General features: G+C 39.2%; 1 protein-coding gene across 3 annotated transcripts in view; it reads right to left on the reverse strand.

Moving 5' to 3' along the window:
* LOC127447413 (integral membrane protein GPR155-like) overlaps window positions 1–21,733 on the reverse strand; it is a 54,033-nt gene that overhangs the window by 12,715 nt on the left and 19,585 nt on the right. For all 3 annotated transcript variants that reach the window (XM_051709286.1, XM_051709285.1, XM_051709287.1), the window contains 8 exons: window positions 20,639–20,794; window positions 7,952–8,035; window positions 7,119–7,239; window positions 6,641–6,725; window positions 6,362–6,452; window positions 4,468–4,669; window positions 4,261–4,356; window positions 84–223 (listed from right to left, as the gene is read on the reverse strand). In XM_051709286.1, the coding sequence (XP_051565246.1) occupies window positions 84–223; window positions 4,261–4,356; window positions 4,468–4,669; window positions 6,362–6,452; window positions 6,641–6,725; window positions 7,119–7,239; window positions 7,952–8,035; window positions 20,639–20,794 (975 nt within the window). The remainder of the gene's footprint in view (window positions 1–83; window positions 224–4,260; window positions 4,357–4,467; window positions 4,670–6,361; window positions 6,453–6,640; window positions 6,726–7,118; window positions 7,240–7,951; window positions 8,036–20,638; window positions 20,795–21,733) is intronic.

The following is a 21,733-nucleotide window of genomic DNA, read 5'->3' on the forward strand; positions in this document are numbered from 1 at the left end:
TTGTTTTTATTAATAAGTGTGAAGTGGCACTATGATCACACAGTAAATGAATGGGGAGTGAGGATGGATGATGCAGTACTCACAGCGAGCAGACTGACACTGAGTAACAGACACACAAGCACATGTCTGGTTGACTGTATGTCTGTGTTCTGTCTGTCTGACTGCTTCTGCTCCTCTTCAACCAACAAACAGTGTGTGGATACACATCGCTGACTACATTGACCTTAGAACAGCAAACAATATTTTACATCAGACAAAAGCGCAAGGCTGTCAATCGATTAAAAATGAACATTGAATTATTTACATGACATGCCAATTCATCAAATTAATGACATATATCAAAGTTTTCTGGGGAAAAAAAAGCCCCAAAATGAAGATAATTCAAAGACATTACATTATTGTGAGAGATACATGCATTAAATAGGAAGACAGGGGCTTTATGAGTCAAAATATTGTTATTGTTATTTTATTTCCATACCATTGACCATAAGACTATTACTGGCCTACAGACCACAGCGATCCATTTTGCCATTGAGTTCATCAGTCTGTAGACTATGGTCTGTTCACACAGCATTCCCACATCTTGTCTATGGTATTTTTTAATTGTTGGCCTCTGTACACACGCGTCAAATGGACCACCTTTGATCACTGCATTTCGCTTTTCTTTTTTCTTGCTAATGTTAAGACACCATGTCAAGTTAAAAAAGTTTTGTAACCACATCTCAAGAAGTTAAGATATTTCTTACAACTGTAACTTACTCTTAATATGCAGAAGCCATTTGTAGGTTAATGATCTCAAAAACTGTAAACACCTAGACTATGTGGCACTATAAAAAATCCTCTGTTTGTTTTGAGCGACCCATCCAGCCAGACACAACAACACTGACTTAAATAATGGTGTGAGTTGGGGCTCTTTTTGATCTGTTTGATCAACGACAGACAGGGGGGCGTATTTGAAAAGCGTTTCACAAACAAAGTTTATTTTTGCAATTCCGTGCAGTGGCGCAAAAATTACACACTTCAGTGTGCACGTCTGTACATCTAAAATTACTCTAATAGTGTAAATACAAAATAAAAACATGAGAGAAAAAAAAATAATAATTATATATATATATATATATATATATATATACACATATACATCACACACACACACACACACACACACACACACATCAGCCACAACATTAAAACCACCTGCCTAATATAGTGTAGGTCCCCCTCGTGCTGCCAAAACAGCTCTGACCCATCGAGGCATGGACTCCACAAGACCTCTGAAGGTGTCCTGTGGTATCTGGCACCAAGATGTTAGCAGCAGATCCTTTAAGTCCTGTAAGTTGCGAAGTGGAGCCTCCATGGATCAGACTTGTTGGTCCAGCACATCCCATAGATGCTCAATCAGATTGAGATCTGATGAATTTGGAGGCCAAGTCAACATCTTGAACTCTTTGTCATGTTTCTCAAACCATTCCTGAAAATTTTTTGCAGTGTGGCAGGGCGCATTATAGAATATCGTTGCCATGAAGGGGTGTACGTGGTCTGCAACAATCTTTAGGTAGGTGGTACATGTCAAAGTAACATTCACATGAATGCCAGGACCCAAGGTTTCCCAGCAAAACATTGCCCAGAGCATCACACAGCCTCCGCCATACCTTCTTCCCATTGTGCATCCTACTGCCATCTCTTCCCCAGGTAAACGACGCACACGCATCTGGCCGTCCACATGATCTAAAAGAAAACGTGATTCATTAGACCAGGCCACCTTCTTCCATTGCCCCATGGTCCAGTTCTGATGCTCACGTGCCCATTGTAGGCACTTTCGGCGGTGGACAGGGGTCAGCATGGGCACTCTGACTGGTCAGCGGCTATGCAGCCACATACGCAGCAAGCTGCGATGCACTGTGTGTTCTGACACCTTTCTATCATGGCCAGCATTACGTTTTTTAGCAATTTGTGCTACAGTTGCTCTTCTGTAGGATCAAACCAGACAAGCTAGCCTTCGCTCCCCATGTGCATCAGTGAGCCTTGGGCGCCCATGACCCTGTCGCCGGTTCACCGGTTGTCCTTCCTTGGACCACTTTTGGTAGGTACTAACCACTGCATACCAGGAACCCCCCACAAGACCTGCCGTTTTGGAGATGCTCTGACCCAGTCGTCTAGCCATCACAATTTGGCCCTCTTCAATGTCGCTCTGATCCTTATGCTTGCCCATATTTCCTGCTTCCAACACATCAAGAACTGATTGTTCACTCGCTGCCTAATATATCCCACCCCTTGACAGGTGCCATTGTAACGATATAATCAATGTTATACACTTCACCTGTCAGTGGTTTTAATGTTGTGGCTGATCAGTGTATAAAGGCTTTAGTAGAATGTACAATGATATAATTTTGCACAGAACATGTCATCTTAATATCATGTTTACTATTTTCTCACAAAGTATAAATGGGTCTTTTATACATGAAAAAAAGAATAGCTGCCTTTATTTTTTGGGAAGAGGGTCCATCAGAAAAGAATCATCATATTTGATGTTTGGCATCAAAATTAGGGATGCACCGATATGGAATTTCTGGGCCGATCCGATGACCGATAATTCACAGCTAATTGTGTCCGATACCGATAATTTCGTTTTTTTTATTTTTTATTTCCTACATTTTAATTTTTAAACTTTTAACCTGGAACTGCTAGCCAGGGCTGCAACAATCACAGTGAAAACCACCCCACCACAGTGGAGTACCACTGGTGGGGATGTGCACATAAAGGTATCAACTTGTTTGTGAAAACCTGAAATAAATTCCTGAAAATGTAGCATACAATGTTTCTTCATGCTAGACACATCTTAATTTTACATTTTTCAGAGACTTTAGGATTTCGTGCTACATAGCGCATTGTTATGGCAACAGCCAATTCATAAAGCAAGTTGATCATTTAGCATGCCACTTAGTAGATGTTCAAATGTGCATCACTTCTATAAGGTGAAATATATTTTTTAAGTTGTTTATATAGCTTATTAATCTCATATACTGTATATATGGGTCTTTACTCCTGCCCATTTCTCCTGTATTCAACACGCTGACTAGGAGAACTGATTGTTCGTTTACCATCTAATTTACCCAGACCTTGACATTGTCTTGTTAGGAGATGATCAACATTATTCTCTTCACCTGTGAGTGATCATAAGGTTTTAGCTCATCGGTGTATATATAAACACTTACTGAGCACTTTGTTAGGTAATTAGCCAATTGTTTGGCAGCAGTGTAATGCATAAATGCATCTCCTGGGATTTTCACACACAACAGTCTCTAGAGTTTATAAAGAATGGTGCCAAAAACGTCAAGTGAGCTGCAGTTCAGCAGTTCTGTGGATGGAAATGCCTTGTTTATGAAAGAGGTCAACGGAGAATGGCCAGACTGGTTCGAGTTGACAGAAATGCTACAGTAACTCAGATAACCACTCTGTACAATTGTAGTGAGCAGAATAGCATCTCAGAATGCACAACATATCAAACCTTGAGGCGTATGGGCTTCAACAGCAGAAGACCATATCGGACACTTTATTATGACCATAGTGTTCCTAGTAAATTGCTCAGTGAGTGTATCTTGAGTACCATAAAAATGTCATTAAATATGAATGTAATAATCATTCAGTACCATGGTATTACCCTTGTAACCCCACAGTGCTTCACAGTGCTAATCTTATTCTTGTCTCATTACTTTTCTCTTCACTTTCTCTCATCTCTGCTCCCTCGCTTCATCCTGTCATCTCTGCTGCTTCCACTCTGACCTCTTCATCACCTCTATAGAACAGACACTTTCTATATACTTACACTTAATTTCTTGTCATATTAATATAATGTTATTTTACTTTATTTTGGCATTAATATTTAGGACCTTACAGTAATAATGTGTCAGAACCATGGTACAATGATGGTACCAAATAGTATTACCAGGGTTCTGAATGGTAACCATGGTAGCCTACATTTCCAAAAAATGGTAATTCCATGGTACTTTTTTTTAAAGTGATTACTCTTATGACTTATTTGCTTTTAACTAAAAAGTAAATTGGTTTTGGCTGCATCAGAGAGCTCCTTCAGTTTATGACAATATTTTACAATTATTTTTTACATTTCTATCTAGACTAAAAGTGATGCAACCATTCCCATTATAATTAATAAAGCTGTCTACACTGCAGTCATTTCTTATCTTATCTAGAGTCAGCTTGAGTGAACAGGAACTGAAAGAAAGAGAGAGTAATCTATACCTGTTTTTATGGATGCTTCCTCTATGGGATTGGTGCTGGTGATCATGTCAGGCATGGGCTGCCTACGAGCACACTCGCACTCACACATCTGACACTCTAAAAAAAGAAGCACGTGCACACACAAACAATAGTCAACCTCTCTCAAATACATTCACGATCAATATCTAGACATAGCCAGAGTTAGACAAACAATAAGAGTTGTGTCACCTGCATTGATGCTGCCTGCGGTGGAAGGCTGCTCAATAGTGCTCTGTGTGTTTGTGTCACAGGACGGTCTCAGATCCTCCTCACTACCAGAAAATGATCTGTGTTCAAGTGTGTGATAGTCCTGTGTGCCTCTGCTGAGTAAAGTGAGAGAGACCCCGCACACCACGATACTCACAAACAACACCACAGATGTGCACATCACCTACAACACACACATCCACAAAAGTATTTTCATTCATTAGTGATTCAGGACCTTTAAAGAACTATACATCATTTCAGACAGTAAACTTATGGTTTATCTATGAAAATTTTTATACAATAAATTTGTATATGTTATAGTACAGATTTAAAGGAAGAGTTTACCAATTCTCTCATCATTTACTCACACTTTTGCCGTCTCAAACTCATATGACTGACTTTCTTTCCGCGGAACAGATATTTAGAAGAAGGAGATGTGTTTATAACCATACAATGCAAGTCAACCCCTACTTGCACATCAAATACAGCACATACCATGACAGTACGTGGTTTCGGACGCAGCAACAGTGTTTACAGTTTTCAAGAAAATTAATCTATGAATGGCTTACTTATAGTTGTCTGTGCATATTAAGCTGGGATAGGATAAAGTATTTTACCATTGGAAAAAGTTACACACTTCAGCTTTAAAGGCACTACAACCATCAAACTCAAAGCACTGACTTTCTAACAAAACCATCACCTTCAACAAATTTCCAATTTCTTTTTTTTTTTTTTTTGGGGGGGGGATTTTTCCCCTTTTTCTCCCAATTTGGAATGCCCAATTCCCAATGCGCTCTAAGTCCTGGTGGTCGCAGAGTGATTCGCTTCAGAATCACTCTGCCTCCACATCTGAGACAGTCAACCCGAGCATCTTATCACATGGCTTGTTGAGCGCATTGCCACGGAGACATAGCGCGTGTGGAGGCTTCACGCCATCCACCGCGGCAACCACGCTCAATTCACCACGTGCCCCACCGAGAACAAACCACATTATAGCGACCACGAGGAGGTTACCCCATGTGACTCTACCCTCCCTAGCAACCGGGCCAATTTGGTTGCTTTAGGAGACCTGGCTGGAGTCACTCAGCACACCCTGGGATTCGAACTAGCGAACTAGCGAACTCCAGGGGTGGTAGCCAGCGTATTTTACCACTGAGCTACCCAGGCCCCCACAAATTTCCAATTTCAAGATATTACGGTCAAGTAGAACTCCAAATGCTTTTTAACTTGCTGTATGCACACATGCAAAAAGGCATCTTTGGCTGTTCTGTTTTGTTTTTCAGCTTCTTCCGCCATGAGTTTTGTGTTTTTAAGACGTTGTATCAAGTTCAAAATAGTTTTATCTTTTAAAAATGAGTCTTGAGACCCCAGTGTTCTATTCCATTCTTTTGCACTCTGTCCAGCTTTTCTTTTTTTTTTTTTACAAAAGCATGCCCAATATTGTGCTGTAGATATGACTCTAAAACAACCTAATAAGACTGGGCTTCCCCAAGACGACAATACATTCAGATGTAGATTTGTGTATCCCTATACATTACATGTATTCAAGATGATACATAGTGTGCAGTGGAGTCTGATACTCTAGTTATGGATGTAAAAAAAATCAATTAATGCCCACTCCAGCACTTAGGATGTCTAATGGTTTCAGGACCACAGCAAGACATCATGATGGAAATGAGCATAGGCAAATTTCCAGTTTTTCAACCACAGATGAAGGAGGAAGTTTCTTTTCATTGTGCTGACACTTACCATTACTAGAGCTACCAGATACTGACTACAGCTGCAAACAAAAACAGTGCTGACAGTCCATATTTGAAAAGCGAATCAGAATATATGCTCTGTCAATACAGCTATTGCTTCTGTTATTGTCCTGTACCTGTTTACTTCCATAAAAGAATGCTGAGTCGATTGTGTTTGGCATTCTTTCCCCTGATAGGAGAAGGACACTCAAGGCCAGCACAGGAATACTGCAGGAGAGAGAGAGAGAGAGAGAGAGAGAGAGAAAGAAAACAACAGACATTCCTCTAAGTTAAAAAGATCCTAAATCTGTTGCCTCATTGCAGTATGACAGAATCAATCAACATGTGTTATTCAGCAGGACATAACTCAAATGATAGAAAAGTCTTCATTAACACACTGTGAATGTTACACTCACCCCCAGCCAGTGATCAGAAGGAGCCCAGGCCTGACCTGCACCTCCTCATTCCTCCTCAGCAGGAGCAGAGACAGAGCGATCAGACCTTCACAACACAATATACATGCAATCATTTGTCAGTTTTTGAAACTGCTTAGACATTCCTGTACCAAGAAAAGCTTTGGTTCCTTTACTTCCATTAACATGCATTTACTATATTTTTTGTGAGTGTGATTAAAAAGGGGGCTATTATACATTCGAATTTTTTAAACAATGGATTAATTTCTTTTTTTTTTTTTTTGGAATTCCATTTGGTGATGTCAGTAGTGCAGAAATTACATGCTTGACCTTTATAATTGAGTTAGTGTTGTGCTTCAGGACAGTAGTGTTTAGTGTTTTTAATGCTGTGTAGAGACAAGTAGTGTTTGGTGGTTGTGACGTCATGCTGTGGGACAGGTGATGTTTAGCAATTTTGTAAAGGCACGCCTGAATGACTCACCAGGCCAAATATATGTGCTGTAGAGAGAGCCGTACAGTAGGGTAAAGGTCAACACCTGACCTAGAAAGTTGTCCTGCTCTGCTACAAAGTTCCACACTATCATACCCACACACGCCAGTAACTGCAAACACGGCAACAGAGAGATTGTGTAGTTAGCTTGTGTAGTGGGACAAATACCAGGTTGCATTTTCACTGAACAATTTTGCTATTACTGTATGTTACTCTGAAACTGGAAAAAACAAACAGAAATCATGTTTCCAGTAATGTTTTACAGTGGAAGTCTATGTTTAGAAATCATAGCCATAGTTAACATGAGACTAGTGTGGCAAATTTTCATACTAACATTGCCTGTGCAAAGTTATATCCAATATTTCACCTGTCATAAACATGTTAAGTCAGTAGACCCTGAAACTTTCACACAATACATACAAGGATACCAGAAAAGGAGCATTTACACAAAGAACAATCCACCCACAGGAGTCTATAACACATAACAAGATTTTCATTCACCTAGAACAGTAGTCCAGCCACTAAAAGGATGATTTAGACTTTACAGCTCAAAGAACACATTTTTGTACAGAAAAATGAATGTAAGGGTTTTATCAAAAGAGACGAGCAACATATTTCTGTGCTGAAACACTCTGGTACATGTGCCCCATAAACTTCCATCGCAAGTAATACTGTACACACAATTTTTGCGTTTGTTGTTACAAACAGAGTGATGATTATGTCATAGATGCTGTCCATAGAGCATAACTTGTTTTGAACACGAAACATTCATTTAGTGGACAAGCCAAATGTCTAAAAACCCAGCAGGTTTTCTGTAAACTCACCTGTGCCACCAACAAATTTATGGTGAAAATATGTGGAATTCTGCGAAACTTCCTGCTTAGTAGCATGACTGCAACACTCCACACCTGCAGAGATAGGAAGAACAACAACAGAGCATTTCAGAGAATGTTTGAGATGTTATTATCATAAAACAAAAATGAAAACTTTGAACATCTGAACTGAACATCCATTTAAGTTCAGTCATGAAACTCAACATGGTGCAAGCTAACAAGTCCTTTGAAAATGTATCTTGAAAATGCCAATCAACTTACATACTTAAAGCCCAACCTGACAGGCTAATCAACTAGCGTACTCTCTCTTTTTCTAGCATTTACTTTTCCTCAGTTGTTTGCAGGTAAGCCGGTCTCAGTGCAAAGCACTACAAGAGTTCTCTCTGTGAAACCCTCCTCCTCCTCAGCACCACTTGTCTAGAGCTGCTTGACAGGGAGTCTATGTATAATTGTGCAGCAGCAGCAGCATGCCTTACATGTTGAACACAGCATCTGTGTATGCTCCAGCAGTAGCATATCTACGTACTTGCTCTGCAGCAGCAGCATCGGCGTAAGCAATTCTAGTCCACCAAGAATAACTTGTCATTTCCGTTATAATACTATAAAATGTATCCAGAGAGTTGCCATGACTGAACTAAAATACAATAAAAATGACCATGAATTATTTTGTTTTTTTCACTTTGAACCGGTTTAATATATAAATTAACCATGTTTACATAAAGGTTGATGCACGAACAAAAGCAGTGAAGGCTTTTTTTTTATTCAATTTCTTTACTACGATGACAGCACATTTCAGTAAAACATATAATGACATATAATGTAGCAGAGTTACATACACATACACAACCCCCAAATATCCCTGTGACACTAATGCATAGACATACATAGAATAAGACAGACAATAAATAAAAGAACTAATGAAATAAAGAAGAAAACATAAAAAAAAACTTTAAAAAAGAACAATACTACACATTTACTCTGGATTAACTGCCTAGTATCCGGGCATGTCTCAAATTCATTTCAGTTTTAGTTTTTGATGTACAAGGGTGAATATGGGCAAAGTGGGACACTTTTGGAAATTTTCCATTTCTTGACACTTTTAATTATGATCCAAACACACAACCTAACATTATACCTTTGAAGAAAGCTTAGGATGTCTTCTACTTTATTCAAAAGCAAAAATGAAGAAATGCTTAATACTGGGAAGCGAAACCTCTGAAGACCCTCTTTTTACCAAAACCCAGATTTTTTAAGCAGTAAAATGGGACAGAGGGAAAACTATTCTCTAGAAAGTATTTGGAATTATTTTTTTATATTTTCTTATACACTTTTACATCATAATGTAACATTTACAAGCATTACACCTTTTTGTCATTTTTCTTTACCATTGCTTTTCCCACCGGAGGTCATGAAATGAGCTCTGCCACACATCCCAAAGTAAAATAATCAATTTAAAACCTCAAAAAGAGACAGTTTACCCACAAAATAAATATTCTCTCATGATTTACAGACCCTCATGCCACTCCAAATGTGTATGACTTGCTTTCTTCTGCTGAACACAAAGATATTAGAAGAATATCTCAGCTCTGTAGGTCCATACAACACAAGTCAACAGGGTCCAAAGCTTTGAAGCTCCAAAAAGCACATAAAGGCAGCATAAAGTAGTCCATAAGTGGTTTAATTCATGTCTTCTGAAGTAATCTAATCGGTTTTGGGTGAGAACAGACCAAAATATAACTTGTTTTTCACGGGACATGTTGCAATTGCAGTCTACAGGAACGATCAGGATTTCAAGCTCGATTGCACTTCATAGTAAAGTTCACAGAGTACTAGATTGCGCTAGAAAGTGTAATTGAGCTTGAAATAATGATCGCAAAGGAGACTGCTGATGTCAAGATTTACAGTAAAAAGGACTTAAATATTTATCTGTTTCTCACCAACACCTATTATATCACTTCTGAAGATATGGATTTAACCACTGGAATCTTATGCATTACTTTTATGCTGCCTTTATGTGCTTTTATGCTTTATGTGGAGCTTTACATTTCTGGCCACCAATCACTTGCATTGTATGGACCTCAGAGCTGAAATATTCTTCTAAAAATATTAATTTGTGTTCTGCAGAAGAAAGTCAGTCATACACATCTGAGATGCCATGAGGGTGAGTAAATGATGAGAGAATTTTCATTTTTGGGTGAACTATCCCTTTAATTGTTTACTTCCCAAAGATTAGTTTAGTGATGATTTATAATGATTTAAGGAAATTCATATGGATACAATGTGGATTAAGTTTAAATGTCCTTTGTCACTTTTCCCATATTCACCCTGTGTTATAAAATTTGCAACATTTACAATCCAAATTAAACATGATAGTACAACTAGATAGAGGTAACACAAGACTGCCCTGAGAAATGTAATGATGTTAGACTTTTTAAATTATACCAGTAAACGTTCAGCTTCGGCAGCCATAAAAAAAATACTAAAACTAAAATTAAAATAAAAACAAACTAAACTGAAACTGAGAAAATAAAAACTAATCTAAAAGAAAAACAGTGAAAACTAACGAAAACTAAAACTAATTTGGAATGACAAATTGAATATAAAATATAACTAAAAACTAAATAAAATATCCCAAACTATAATAACACTGTGTCGAGCACATATAGACAAGGAGTGCACCAGATCTAGTATGTGATTCCGCTCCACTTCAGATACAGGCACTCCCAGCTCCTGCTCCCAAGTGTTCTTAAGGGTTCATTGGGGTCTGAATTTAGAGTCTATGGACTCGCATTGAGAAAGAGAAGGGAGTCCATAGAGTAATGGTTCAATATAGTAGACAAAACAGATGGTCTGTTCAATCCAAAGTGCTTCCTAAATTGGACCCATATTTTAAAGGTATTGGTAACCACTAGGCTGTCTGAGACATCTTTGGTAGTTAAAGGAAGCTGGGAGCAAACCACAGAGTGAACATGTTGAGGAAATGGGTTGTTCCAAACCGGGTAATGCCCTCAAACTTTTCCTTGCTACGTAGCCAGATGGCCAACGGCTCAATTGCAAGGGCAAATAATAAAGGGAAAGGAGGGCAGCCTTGGCGTGTGGAATGTGTTGCCTTAATACGCATGGATACAACAGGGAAAGAGTATAAAATACAGATCCATGATATGAAATTAAAACCGAAACCAAACTTTTTTAAAACTAAAAATTCTTCTTTTATTTCAATACTACCCCTCAACCCTATCAAAAGCTTTCTCAGCATCAAGGGATAGAACAATCTCAGCACTGTCAGAACAGGAGGAGAAAATAATGTTGAGAAGCCTTCTAGTATTATAAAAAGGACGTCTACCCAACATGAAACCTGGCCAGAAGAAATTAAGGTGGGCATCACTTGCTGGAGACGATGAGCGAGGACCTTAGAGAAAGTTTTTAAATCCACCTTTAGGATGGAAATCGGCCTATAACTAATAGAAAGTAGAGGGTCCTTGTCTTTAAATTATAATTAAATGTTAATCTCTGACATAGTTAATGGGAGCCGACCTGAGAGAAATGCCTCATTATACACTTGGTAAAATTGGGGCTAGCATAGAGGAGAAAGCTTTGTAAAATTTGACGGGCCAGGAGATTTGCTGCTTTGAAGAGATTAAATTGCCACCTGCACCTCTGCAATAGATACAAGCTTGCCAAGATAATTGGCAAGGCCTCTTTAACTCTAGGATATTTTAATTGGTAAGAGAGTAAGGGCTATTCCAAATCTGCGAACAGCTGCTTTTTTACTTAAAAGGTTAGGAATAAGTTACACTCAGAATAAAACTGAAGCCACTTTTTAAAACTTACAGGTGAAGGGACTGAAGAATATTAAAAATCAAGTCTAGAATGTTGGTGAGACATTTCAGTCATTCTGGAAGTCTTAGACTTCCTAAATTGACAGTCGAATGCAATTTTCTGTCCATGCATGTAGGCCTTAAATGCCTCCCACAGTAGGACATTGCTGAAGCTAGGTGTCATGTGTGAGATGTAAGAAAATCTGTAAAGAAGTTATCAGACAGCAGACAAGCCTATCTGCTTAGCATAAGACTCTATGACTCTAGCACAGTTTGACAAAGCGGTATGTTTTGACAAAGATCTATTAAGTTCTGTGCTTTGAAACCAAATTAAAATCTCCCCTTAAAAGTACATAGTGGCTATCAAAAGAGTGTGTCGTCATCCCAGTTAGGACCATAAATACACACCAGTACCACCGGAACTGTCTGCAAGGTGCCTGATAGGATCGCACAGCGACAATTATTGTCCAAAATCACTGTTACAGGTTCAAAAGCAATGTCTCTGTGGATAAGCATGGCTGGCTCCTCTTGCCCTCTCAGAGAACTTAGAGTGAAAACAGTCACCAACCCATGGCCCCTTAATACGAGAGACATCCAAAGTGCGGAGATGAGCTTCCTGAAGGAAAATAACTCCTCCTTTAAGGAACTGTAAACCTTTAAAAGAACACAAAATTCTTATGCATCTCTCCAGACTCATTTTCTCACTTCTCCAACTGTATTCTTATATTTGGGTCTAGCCTCAAATCCCACATAAGCCGCAGCGGCAGTTGCATTACCACTGTCACTTCCGGGGCTTCATCGTGCCTTCTCGGGGATCATGGACGGTGTGCTTGGACATTGTCCCGCTGTTAGTGGAAAGACCACTTGTGACACCATGGCAGTTACAGTCGGTGAGTTGTCAACGCTAACTTATCTTGCTAACTAGCTAATGTTTACATTCGATATAAACTTGATATTCCAGATAAATAGATAACATGATACCTCAGCTAGAGTTTCCCTGTTACCTGTGAAATGGGTGGGGTGTGTGACATTGGCACCAGGCCGGCGTATTAAGGGCGGGTTTTAGGGCAACGCTGCGGGGCTATTGGCCCGAAGGTGGGAGCACAGATCAATTTTGGTCTCGTGGCTCGAGGGCCAGGGCTTTCAGTTGGCCAGTTGACAACCCTGGCTCACACTGGCCCGATAGTGGAAAAGCAACTATTGATTACCAACAAGACTCCATCACTAAAGACAGGTGATGAACACAGTACTGCATCAGAGTTGCAAAGCCTACAAGTACATAAATACAATAAAGCACATCACACAAATGGGCAGCACCCCAAATTGATATGTGAAGTGACTATATCAATCATATGTGAAATATGTGTAGTTAACAAAAGGAACGAATGGTCAAACTAAAAAATAAAGTGCATTACTAAACAAAAGTAATGTTAACCTGCATGAGTTCACTGGAAAACCCCAGGTTTTTAAATCTAATAGTAAAGAAACGGAGTCCAATGACTGACCTAAATGAGACGGCAAAAGGTCCGTCAGACCGCTTAAATAACACACGTATCAATCAGCCGTAAAGTCCTGGATGCTAGAGAAGTCAAGTAACACTTTCCCTCCACCACTGAAGCGAATCACTTCTTATCTCCATCCTTGATAGTTATGCAGAGCCTGGCAGGGTAAAAGAGAGCCGGTTTGAGTCCCTGTTTATACATCTCTATCATGCCATCACGGTATTGGGCCTGCTGCTGATAGCTATAATTTCCCTTGAAACTGCAAAAAAAAAACCCTGGCTTTATGCAGGTCTCTCAGATGACTTTGTCCTTTTTTTTTTTCTCAGCTTTTCTCCCCAATTTGGAATGCCCAATGCGCTCTAAGTCCTCGTAGCGGCGTAGTGACTCGTCTCAATCTGGGTGGTGGAGGACAAATCTCATTTGCCTCCGCGTCTGAGACCGTCAATCCATGCATTTTATCACGTGGCTTGTTGAGCGTGTTACCGAGGAGACGTAGCACGTGTGGAGGTCCACGGTATTCTCCGCGGCATCCACGCACAACTCACCACGCGCCTCAACGAGACCGAGAACCACACATTATAGCAACCACGAGGAGGTTACCCCATGTGACTCTACCCTCCCTAACAACTGAGCCAATTTGGTTGCTTAGGAGACCTGGTTGGAGTCACTCAGCATGCCCCGGATTCGAACTCACGACTCCAGGGGTGGTAGTCAGCGTCAATACTCGCTGAGCTACCCAGACCCCCCAATGAATTTATCCTTAATTTAATACTGATATAATCAGACTTTGACTGCTCTTAGCTTCTCCCTTGGTTTTGGTTTAGCGGTAAGGGCTCTGTGTGCACGACCAAGTTCTGGGGGAGAAGACAGCACTTGATTACACAGGATCTCAACCAGCATCACTGAGAAGAATGTCGTGGGCTGAGGACCCTCAATAGACTCCTGCAGACCAATGATTCTGATATTGTTCCGCCAGCTACGGGCCTCCAGGAGCGTAGTCTTGGCTATAAGATTTGTTACTCTCTGCTAACGCAGCACAGAAGGCTTCTAAACTCTCCACACGCTCACCCAAAACGTCCGAGCTGGATTCAAGCGAGGTAAGTCTGAGTCCACTGTCAGTCACAGTGGTCTGTACATGATCAAGGTATGCTTCTAAAGAGGAGATAGCTGTTCTGAAATAGGAAGCCACGGCTGTTCTGTGCTCCTCCAACAAGCCAGATAATGCAGCAATCGTTTCGAGCTATTTTTTTAAAGGATGCTGCTGCCATTAGTTGTGCACGGATCAGGAAATTTTAGAATTTTTTTTAAACTAAGATCGGCCGATACCGACCCAGATTTTTTTTTAAAGTGCCCTTTGCCACAATTTTGCCAGTGAGAAATCATCTATGATTTGATTACCACCTTGGCATTTTTTTTGTAACACAAATCACTAATTATTAAGCAAATGCATGAAGACCCGGTGCCGTTAAGTTTAAACTGTTATATCTGTTACTAGTGGTATTGTGACAACATTAATCTGATTTAAATTGGGATCCTCACAGGATAGTGCTGGGATGAGTGACTGATGATGAGATATTGAGAGCAACTGGGCAGCGTTCTTGTATTATTGACACTGAGAGCAAGCATGTTGAAGGGAGTGAAGCTAAAAGCGCTCATTATCGCTCAAACATTCTCCACATATCGTCTGATTGTCATGATTCACGTTACATCACGTATACTCAGATTTGTATTTGCATGATTATTTGTTGTTTAATTAGTTTTTATACCAGTTAGCAGTATCTTTATACTCTCCATGCTCACTGTGCAGCAAGTCAGAATTACCGTAATAACTTATTATGACCAGATGATGTTACAGGGTTGGTTATTCTTGCTTAAACACTTGAATATTCCATCAGCTTGAACCTTACACCACACTTCAGTTTATGGTTCCTTTTCTGCTCTCTATTTTGCTAGAATTGCAAGAGGAAGGAAGTGTGTGTCATGAACAGCTACATTTGAGCATGACACCATCTGAGATTGACCAACATCTTCACACAAACAAAGAACCTGATAGAAGTGCTTAAACAGCTGTTTCAATTATGACACCATCTGAAGATGACCATTTCAAATCCATTTATCAAATTTCAGTGTATACATCAGGGCCGTGCACAGTGTAAATAATGAATTTTGATAGTTAGGATTAATGCTAATACTACTACAGTTGTTGTTGCTGTTATAACTAGTGTTCCATTCAAAGATTACCATGTCTAGCTTACTCCTTATCAACCTCTTGGCATTATGTCCCTTTTGTGCAACACACAATTTGAACATAATTGTTAACATTAAAATTCCATGGTTACTTAATTCTTATTATGTCTTTCTTCACTGTTATTTTATATATATAAGACTGACATAGGCTTAATATATACTCACCGGCCAACATTAGGTACACCTGTACATCTACTTATTCATGCGATTATCTGATCAGCCAATCGTGTGGCAGCAGTGTAATGTATAAAATCATGCAGACATGGGTTGGGAGCTTTAGTTATTCACATCAACCATCAGAATGGGGAAAAAATGTGATCTCAGTGATTTGGACCGTGGCATGATTGTTGGTGCCAGACGAAATATATACTTTATATATAGACTTATAATAGACTTATAGATTATATAGACATGTATTTAGACTTTAATACACAGTAAATTGTAGCAGATAGCTTGCTTCATATATTCAGTTCAGCAACAGTTTAAGGGCTCACTTTATCTTTATAATTCTTTATCATTTATATTATAACTTTATGATTTAGCTGTGCAGCAAATTTAATGATTGATTATAATGATTAAGTAACAACAAAAAAAGAAGAATGAGAGACTTACGTTAGCTCTGTGATTTGATCGCTCACTTTATGAACTAATGCATGTTTTTAACGCATTTGGGCCATCTCAAGCAATGTCATTACAAATTAATGCATATTTTTTAAAGGGGTCATATCATGAGGAATCACATTTTTCATGATATTTTGAGACATAAGAGGTCTTTCTACAATAAAAACATACTGTACATTTCAGAACTCAAAACTTAATCCCTAATGCAATAAAAGCATTTATTGAAACCAAGCTGCAAAAATGCCTCATTCTCTACTTCCGTGACTACCCTATGTCAATTGGGGTTTCATTAATTCCTGACCGCCTCTACAGCGAAAAAACATCAATGCCTACTTCACATCATCGCCCAATGGTGCTCAGTTCGTAGAGAGAGACAGAGCAGGAAAATAGGCCTACTGTGGCCTCACTATTCTTGAACACCAAAGGGGACCCATCTGGACTATTCTGGATTATTTTTTTATATATTCATGCACTAGACAGACATCTTTGGCCGCTTTTAAAAGACGCATTGTCAAGTTACAACTCTGAAAAGGAAAAGCAATTCGGTTTCATTCAGCTACTGTGACTTGTTGTTTTGAGCACAAATGAGTTATGGATGCATTCTTTCAACCATCTGCACTCTTTTTAATTGTTGGTGTATGACAACATGTGCTAGATGGACGTCTTTGACAGTTTTGATATGGTTCCGGTGATGTGATGCCGTTGTGTGCGCGTCTAGTTCACACCGTGCTTTGGACTACGTGTGTGCATCATGTGGATTTGTCATCATCGTATTTCAGCATTGAATGCATGTTTTTTCGGCTTATATAAACGTGGATTGCTCGTTAACCAGTCATAATATGATGCAAGCTTTGCAAAGCAACTATTATTGAAGGATGGGGAAGTTAAAAACACTTGGGCCTGATGCAAAACAGTAAGTAAATAATTTAATTCATGAATATTTCAAATGTCATGACTGTTTGATCGTTTATGGTGCTGTGTTAACAGTTCTGCTTGAGATGAACAGTGCAAAATATTCGGATGCAATGTGTTGGATATGTGTTATGTGTAAACCCTTAAATGTAGTTTTATAATGTTGTGGAGCTTGTTCATTCTCTTCAGATTGAGTTTCAAATATAGCTGATTTCGAGGGGCTTAGCCAAGTTAGCCAATAAGAACATTGGTGTTTAATCGAAGTTTTAAGAAAGCACTGAGGCCAAAACTGAGCGTTTCAGACAGAGGGCCAAAGACAGGATGGACATTTTTCATATAGTACTAAATTATAGTGCAAAAAAAACCGTAAAAACATTATCAGTGGAACTTAGGGAAGATAATTAAAAAATAAAAAAAATTAAAAAAAAGAAAAAGAAAAAAGAAAAAAAGACCATTTCAGGACCATTTTAACGCATTTGGACCCACTCAAGTGTCAAGCATTGGACCCACTCAGGACCCTTTCCCCCTCCCCCTGTCGCTCCTGATCCGCTGGCTGCAAAACAGAGACACAGAGCAATGGCTGAAGATGGCCATTTAGCGCATGTTTACATAAACCAACAATAAAATCATGCAGACAGTGTTGTGCTACTCATCATATATAAATATCGCTTTGACGCTGTGGTTAAAAAGTGTCAGCAAAATGAATATATGCAAATTAATTTACTTTCTACAGAGGGGCACCTAAGCCCAGGAGGCCAAAGGGGCAGTGGCTTGGGCCACTGTAGCCAACCCCCTGTGCACGTCCCTGGTATACATCACTACAAAACAGATAGCTCCAGTACTGGATGGTGATTGGTTAATACAGTGTTCCAGTCATGCTAAAATACATAATATAGTAAGAGCTATTACATAAAACACCTGTTCACCTAGCAACGGCTTAAGGCACCGATATACTTCCGGAGAAGTTCTTCTTCGTTCAGGGGTAAAAAGGAGTTCTAAACAGTCGAGAAACGGTATACTGTTCCGGTCACACCGTTGTGGGAGGCGTTTAAAGGAGCATTTAAATATGATGATGCTAAATGTAAAACATGTGACATTAAAATTTGTTATCAATGACTTAATGCCTCTTGAGTAGAATTTACATGAGGTCAGTAAAAGAAGCCTTTTTAACAACTTGATGATGATTTGAAGTGATTTATACCATGGTCTGTTCTAATACTCGATTCTGATTGGCTGTTTATACATGCAGTTCAAACCGTTGAATGCACAGGTAGTTCCAGTCAGTTTTAATCACCGTTCTATATTAATAGAATCTTCTCTACTGTCCTCCATAATGACACATTGTGAGAGTTTTATTCCTCTGTTCAAAGGAACTCCGGACACAAATATAGCGTCAGATTTGGGGTTAACCTTCACCAACACCAAACAATGACGTGGACCAATGGCAGCAAGAATGTGTTTAACAGCGGATTATAAGTTGTCCTAAAAGTACGAACCACCGAAACGAACATGAAACACCTTCTTTTTGGCCAGATTTTCACAAAACATCACAGAATCAACATCATCAAGTCGTGCAGTGCCGTCTTTAAATCAACTGTGAAGATACAGGAAACACGGACAAGACAACAGTGTTCATCAGCCCTGTATTACTCACCCAAAGCTTGTAACAGCGGGTTAGAAGTTTTCCTAAAATTTGCCCAGACGAGCTGGTATGAACCACCAAAATGAACATAAAAACACCTTCTTTTTGGCAGATTTTCACAAAACGTCACAAAACAACATCATCAAGTCGTGCAGTGCTGTCGTTAAATCAACTGTGAAGATACAGGAAACACGGACAAGACAACAGTGTTCATCAGCCCTGTATTACTCACCCAAAGCACTTGTAAGGAAAGTATGCTTTGACATTCAGCTGTTTTGCACGGAGGTGGAGAGAAGGTAACCGGGACCCATCAAATGCTTCTTTCGCTGTCCAGCAAGATGATTTATATTTTAATATGATAAATATTCATCTAAAATGGCTGCCCTACTCAACATGTGCACCTTTAACCGCTAGAGGGTGCCCCACAATCACACATCGCTGACTGAAGCTCTGAATGGAGACTGTTTCATAACACACACCCTTTTGCTGTTTTGTCATCGAGAAATGCCACACTGCGATTTTATTCCTAATTCAATCAATCAGAACACTAGATCTAACACCCTGCAGTTAAAGTTAACAGTTATTTTTTATTCTTCCAGTCAACATTTGCACTACTTTAATTAATGACAGCTGTAATTAATCAATGCTAGCAATTGATCATGGTATAAGTGGGATAATCCATGGCTAGGTGTACGTTAAACAATTTTAAATGCACCTCCACTTCACGTCGGATGGTTCTTCGCCTCCACATCGTGCATTTAAAACCATTTAATGTACACCTAGCAGTAGAACATTTTTAATTTGTCTTATTTAGATTCTGAATTCATGACGCTAATGCGCTAACACACTATACGCAGCCATAATATGCACCAATTCCACTCTATTACTGCAATTTATGATGACACTGATACTACTGCAAAGATAGGTTTATAAAAGAGTGTTAATATTCTGAATACAGGCAAAAGAATGGTGATAAAGGCATATTTTACTTTGGGCAAAAGTGTGAATGGCTTTCGCTGCAGATGGCATATTAGTGAATGAGCACTTGAGAGTATTTGAGTAGATTTGAGTCCTTTTGTAGACTAATTAAATTGCATGACATGATGTGTTCATGTTGAATGCTGACTGAAAAACGAAAACAAAGTATTAGGTGTAGCTTCAAGTCACACCAAACAGTGATGTGGACTAATGGCAGCAAGAATGTGTTTAACAGTGGGTTAGAGGTTTTCCTAAAATTCGCCCAGACGAGCTGGTACAAACCACCGAAACGAACATAAAAACAACTTCTTTTTGGCCAGATTTAGTTTTAAATGATGACATCCACGTTCGTTCTTTGATTTCATATGAAGTATATCTGGGACTTAAGTTTACATGTCAAGGACTGTATCTTCTACTTGAAGAGTGAAATTGATTATAATGAAATAATGTTTAATAATGTAATAATTTTAAATATTATATAATAATGATATATTAATACAAAATTGTGTTCTTACTATAATTATTATGTAGTAAAAGTTTTTTAAAAGCAATAAGGACTTGCTATATTGTGAATATAGTTTATCTGATCATTAATCTAAGACCTTGAAACAGAGTCTTTGTTCTTCTGAAATGTCTACGATTAAATAAACCGTGATTATTCTGCCATCATTACAGACTTCCCACAGAGTGAGAATCCATTTACTCCCGGTTTTCATGACACCTGCGGTAATCCTGATATTAATGCACATTTAACTTCATCCCATAATAATCACCTGCATTAAAGCAGCAGCAACACAAACACATTCCCCCACCGCCAGCATGAGGGACAATTACATTATCAGCAAACTGTAGCAGATCGTGTTTTTAAGAGGAAGCAGAGTGAGACAAAATAATGAGGGTGAAAAAAGAGAAATGAAAACAGAGACATCTTTCTGTGGGTGAGCATGTCGACACTCACCAGAGCAAAGAGGCTGATAATGCTGATGTTGAAGCTCACGTTCTGTAGCGCTGATGCTAGCGGCGTCGGGTCCATCCATGGGATTGTCAACAGCCAGGCAGACACATACATGATGGGAGCAGAGAGAAATGTGCTGATCACCATACCTGAGGTCACCTACAGTTGGACAAATATTTCAAAGAAGAGATGTTGATAACTTAATATCATGATTGACAATTCATGTACAGTGGCTCCAACAAGTATCTGGATACTTAATTACACTTAAAAATGAAGGTCATTGCATTAGATAACAAATGATGCTAGAGCTTTTCTCAGAACGTACTTTTTGCAATGACTTTTAATCATCTGTGTAGGGTTTCACCAGCTGCGTTTTAATCCCAAAGTATACCTCGGTCAGACGCGAATGCTCAGTGTCCGCTTACAGGACGTTTCACGCAAATATCATCATCAGCAGAATGCGCGAGCACTGACACCGCAGCCCGATTTTAATAACCGCGTGTCTTTAAGCGTGTATGCATCTGGAGTTATTTGCACTAATTAGTGGGTCCACAAGGTGTTGCTGTCACAAAGAAGCACTAGAAGATGTAATCGCCGCTAAACATCAGGAGATGAAGGTAAAAACAACAACAGTGGATGTGCAAGTCAAGATCGCGTGTGTGAGGAGGTCTGGAGATACCTGCATTCGTATAACTCGAGTCTGAAGGAATATAAAGACATCTTCATGGGTCTAAACTCCTAAAGAGAAGGTCCGGTGTCTCATAGCAGTCGTAGTGCGCATGCACCAACTGCCTGTGTAAAATGAAGTATACTTTGACAGGCTCACGTTCTACCGTATAGAGACGCTGAGCATTCGCATCAAAATGGAAGTATACCTAGGGCTTAAGCCATCACTAAAGTTGGGACGTAAAGTTCAAACTAAGGGAAACCAGGGAAAAGAAACGGTTCAAGGAACGAAAACCAAAAAACAAAGGACATTTTTTGCAGAACGTAACTGAAAAGTCCCTTTCAATTGATTCTGAGTGAAAACGTTATTTTTAAATGGTGGAAACCAGTTAATAACGTTATTATTTTGTTACGATCATTTTTTCATGAAAC

Source organism: Myxocyprinus asiaticus, chromosome 10, assembly GCF_019703515.2.
Source record: "Myxocyprinus asiaticus isolate MX2 ecotype Aquarium Trade chromosome 10, UBuf_Myxa_2, whole genome shotgun sequence".
In the NCBI taxonomy this organism is placed as follows: domain Eukaryota; kingdom Metazoa; phylum Chordata; class Actinopteri; order Cypriniformes; family Catostomidae; genus Myxocyprinus; species Myxocyprinus asiaticus.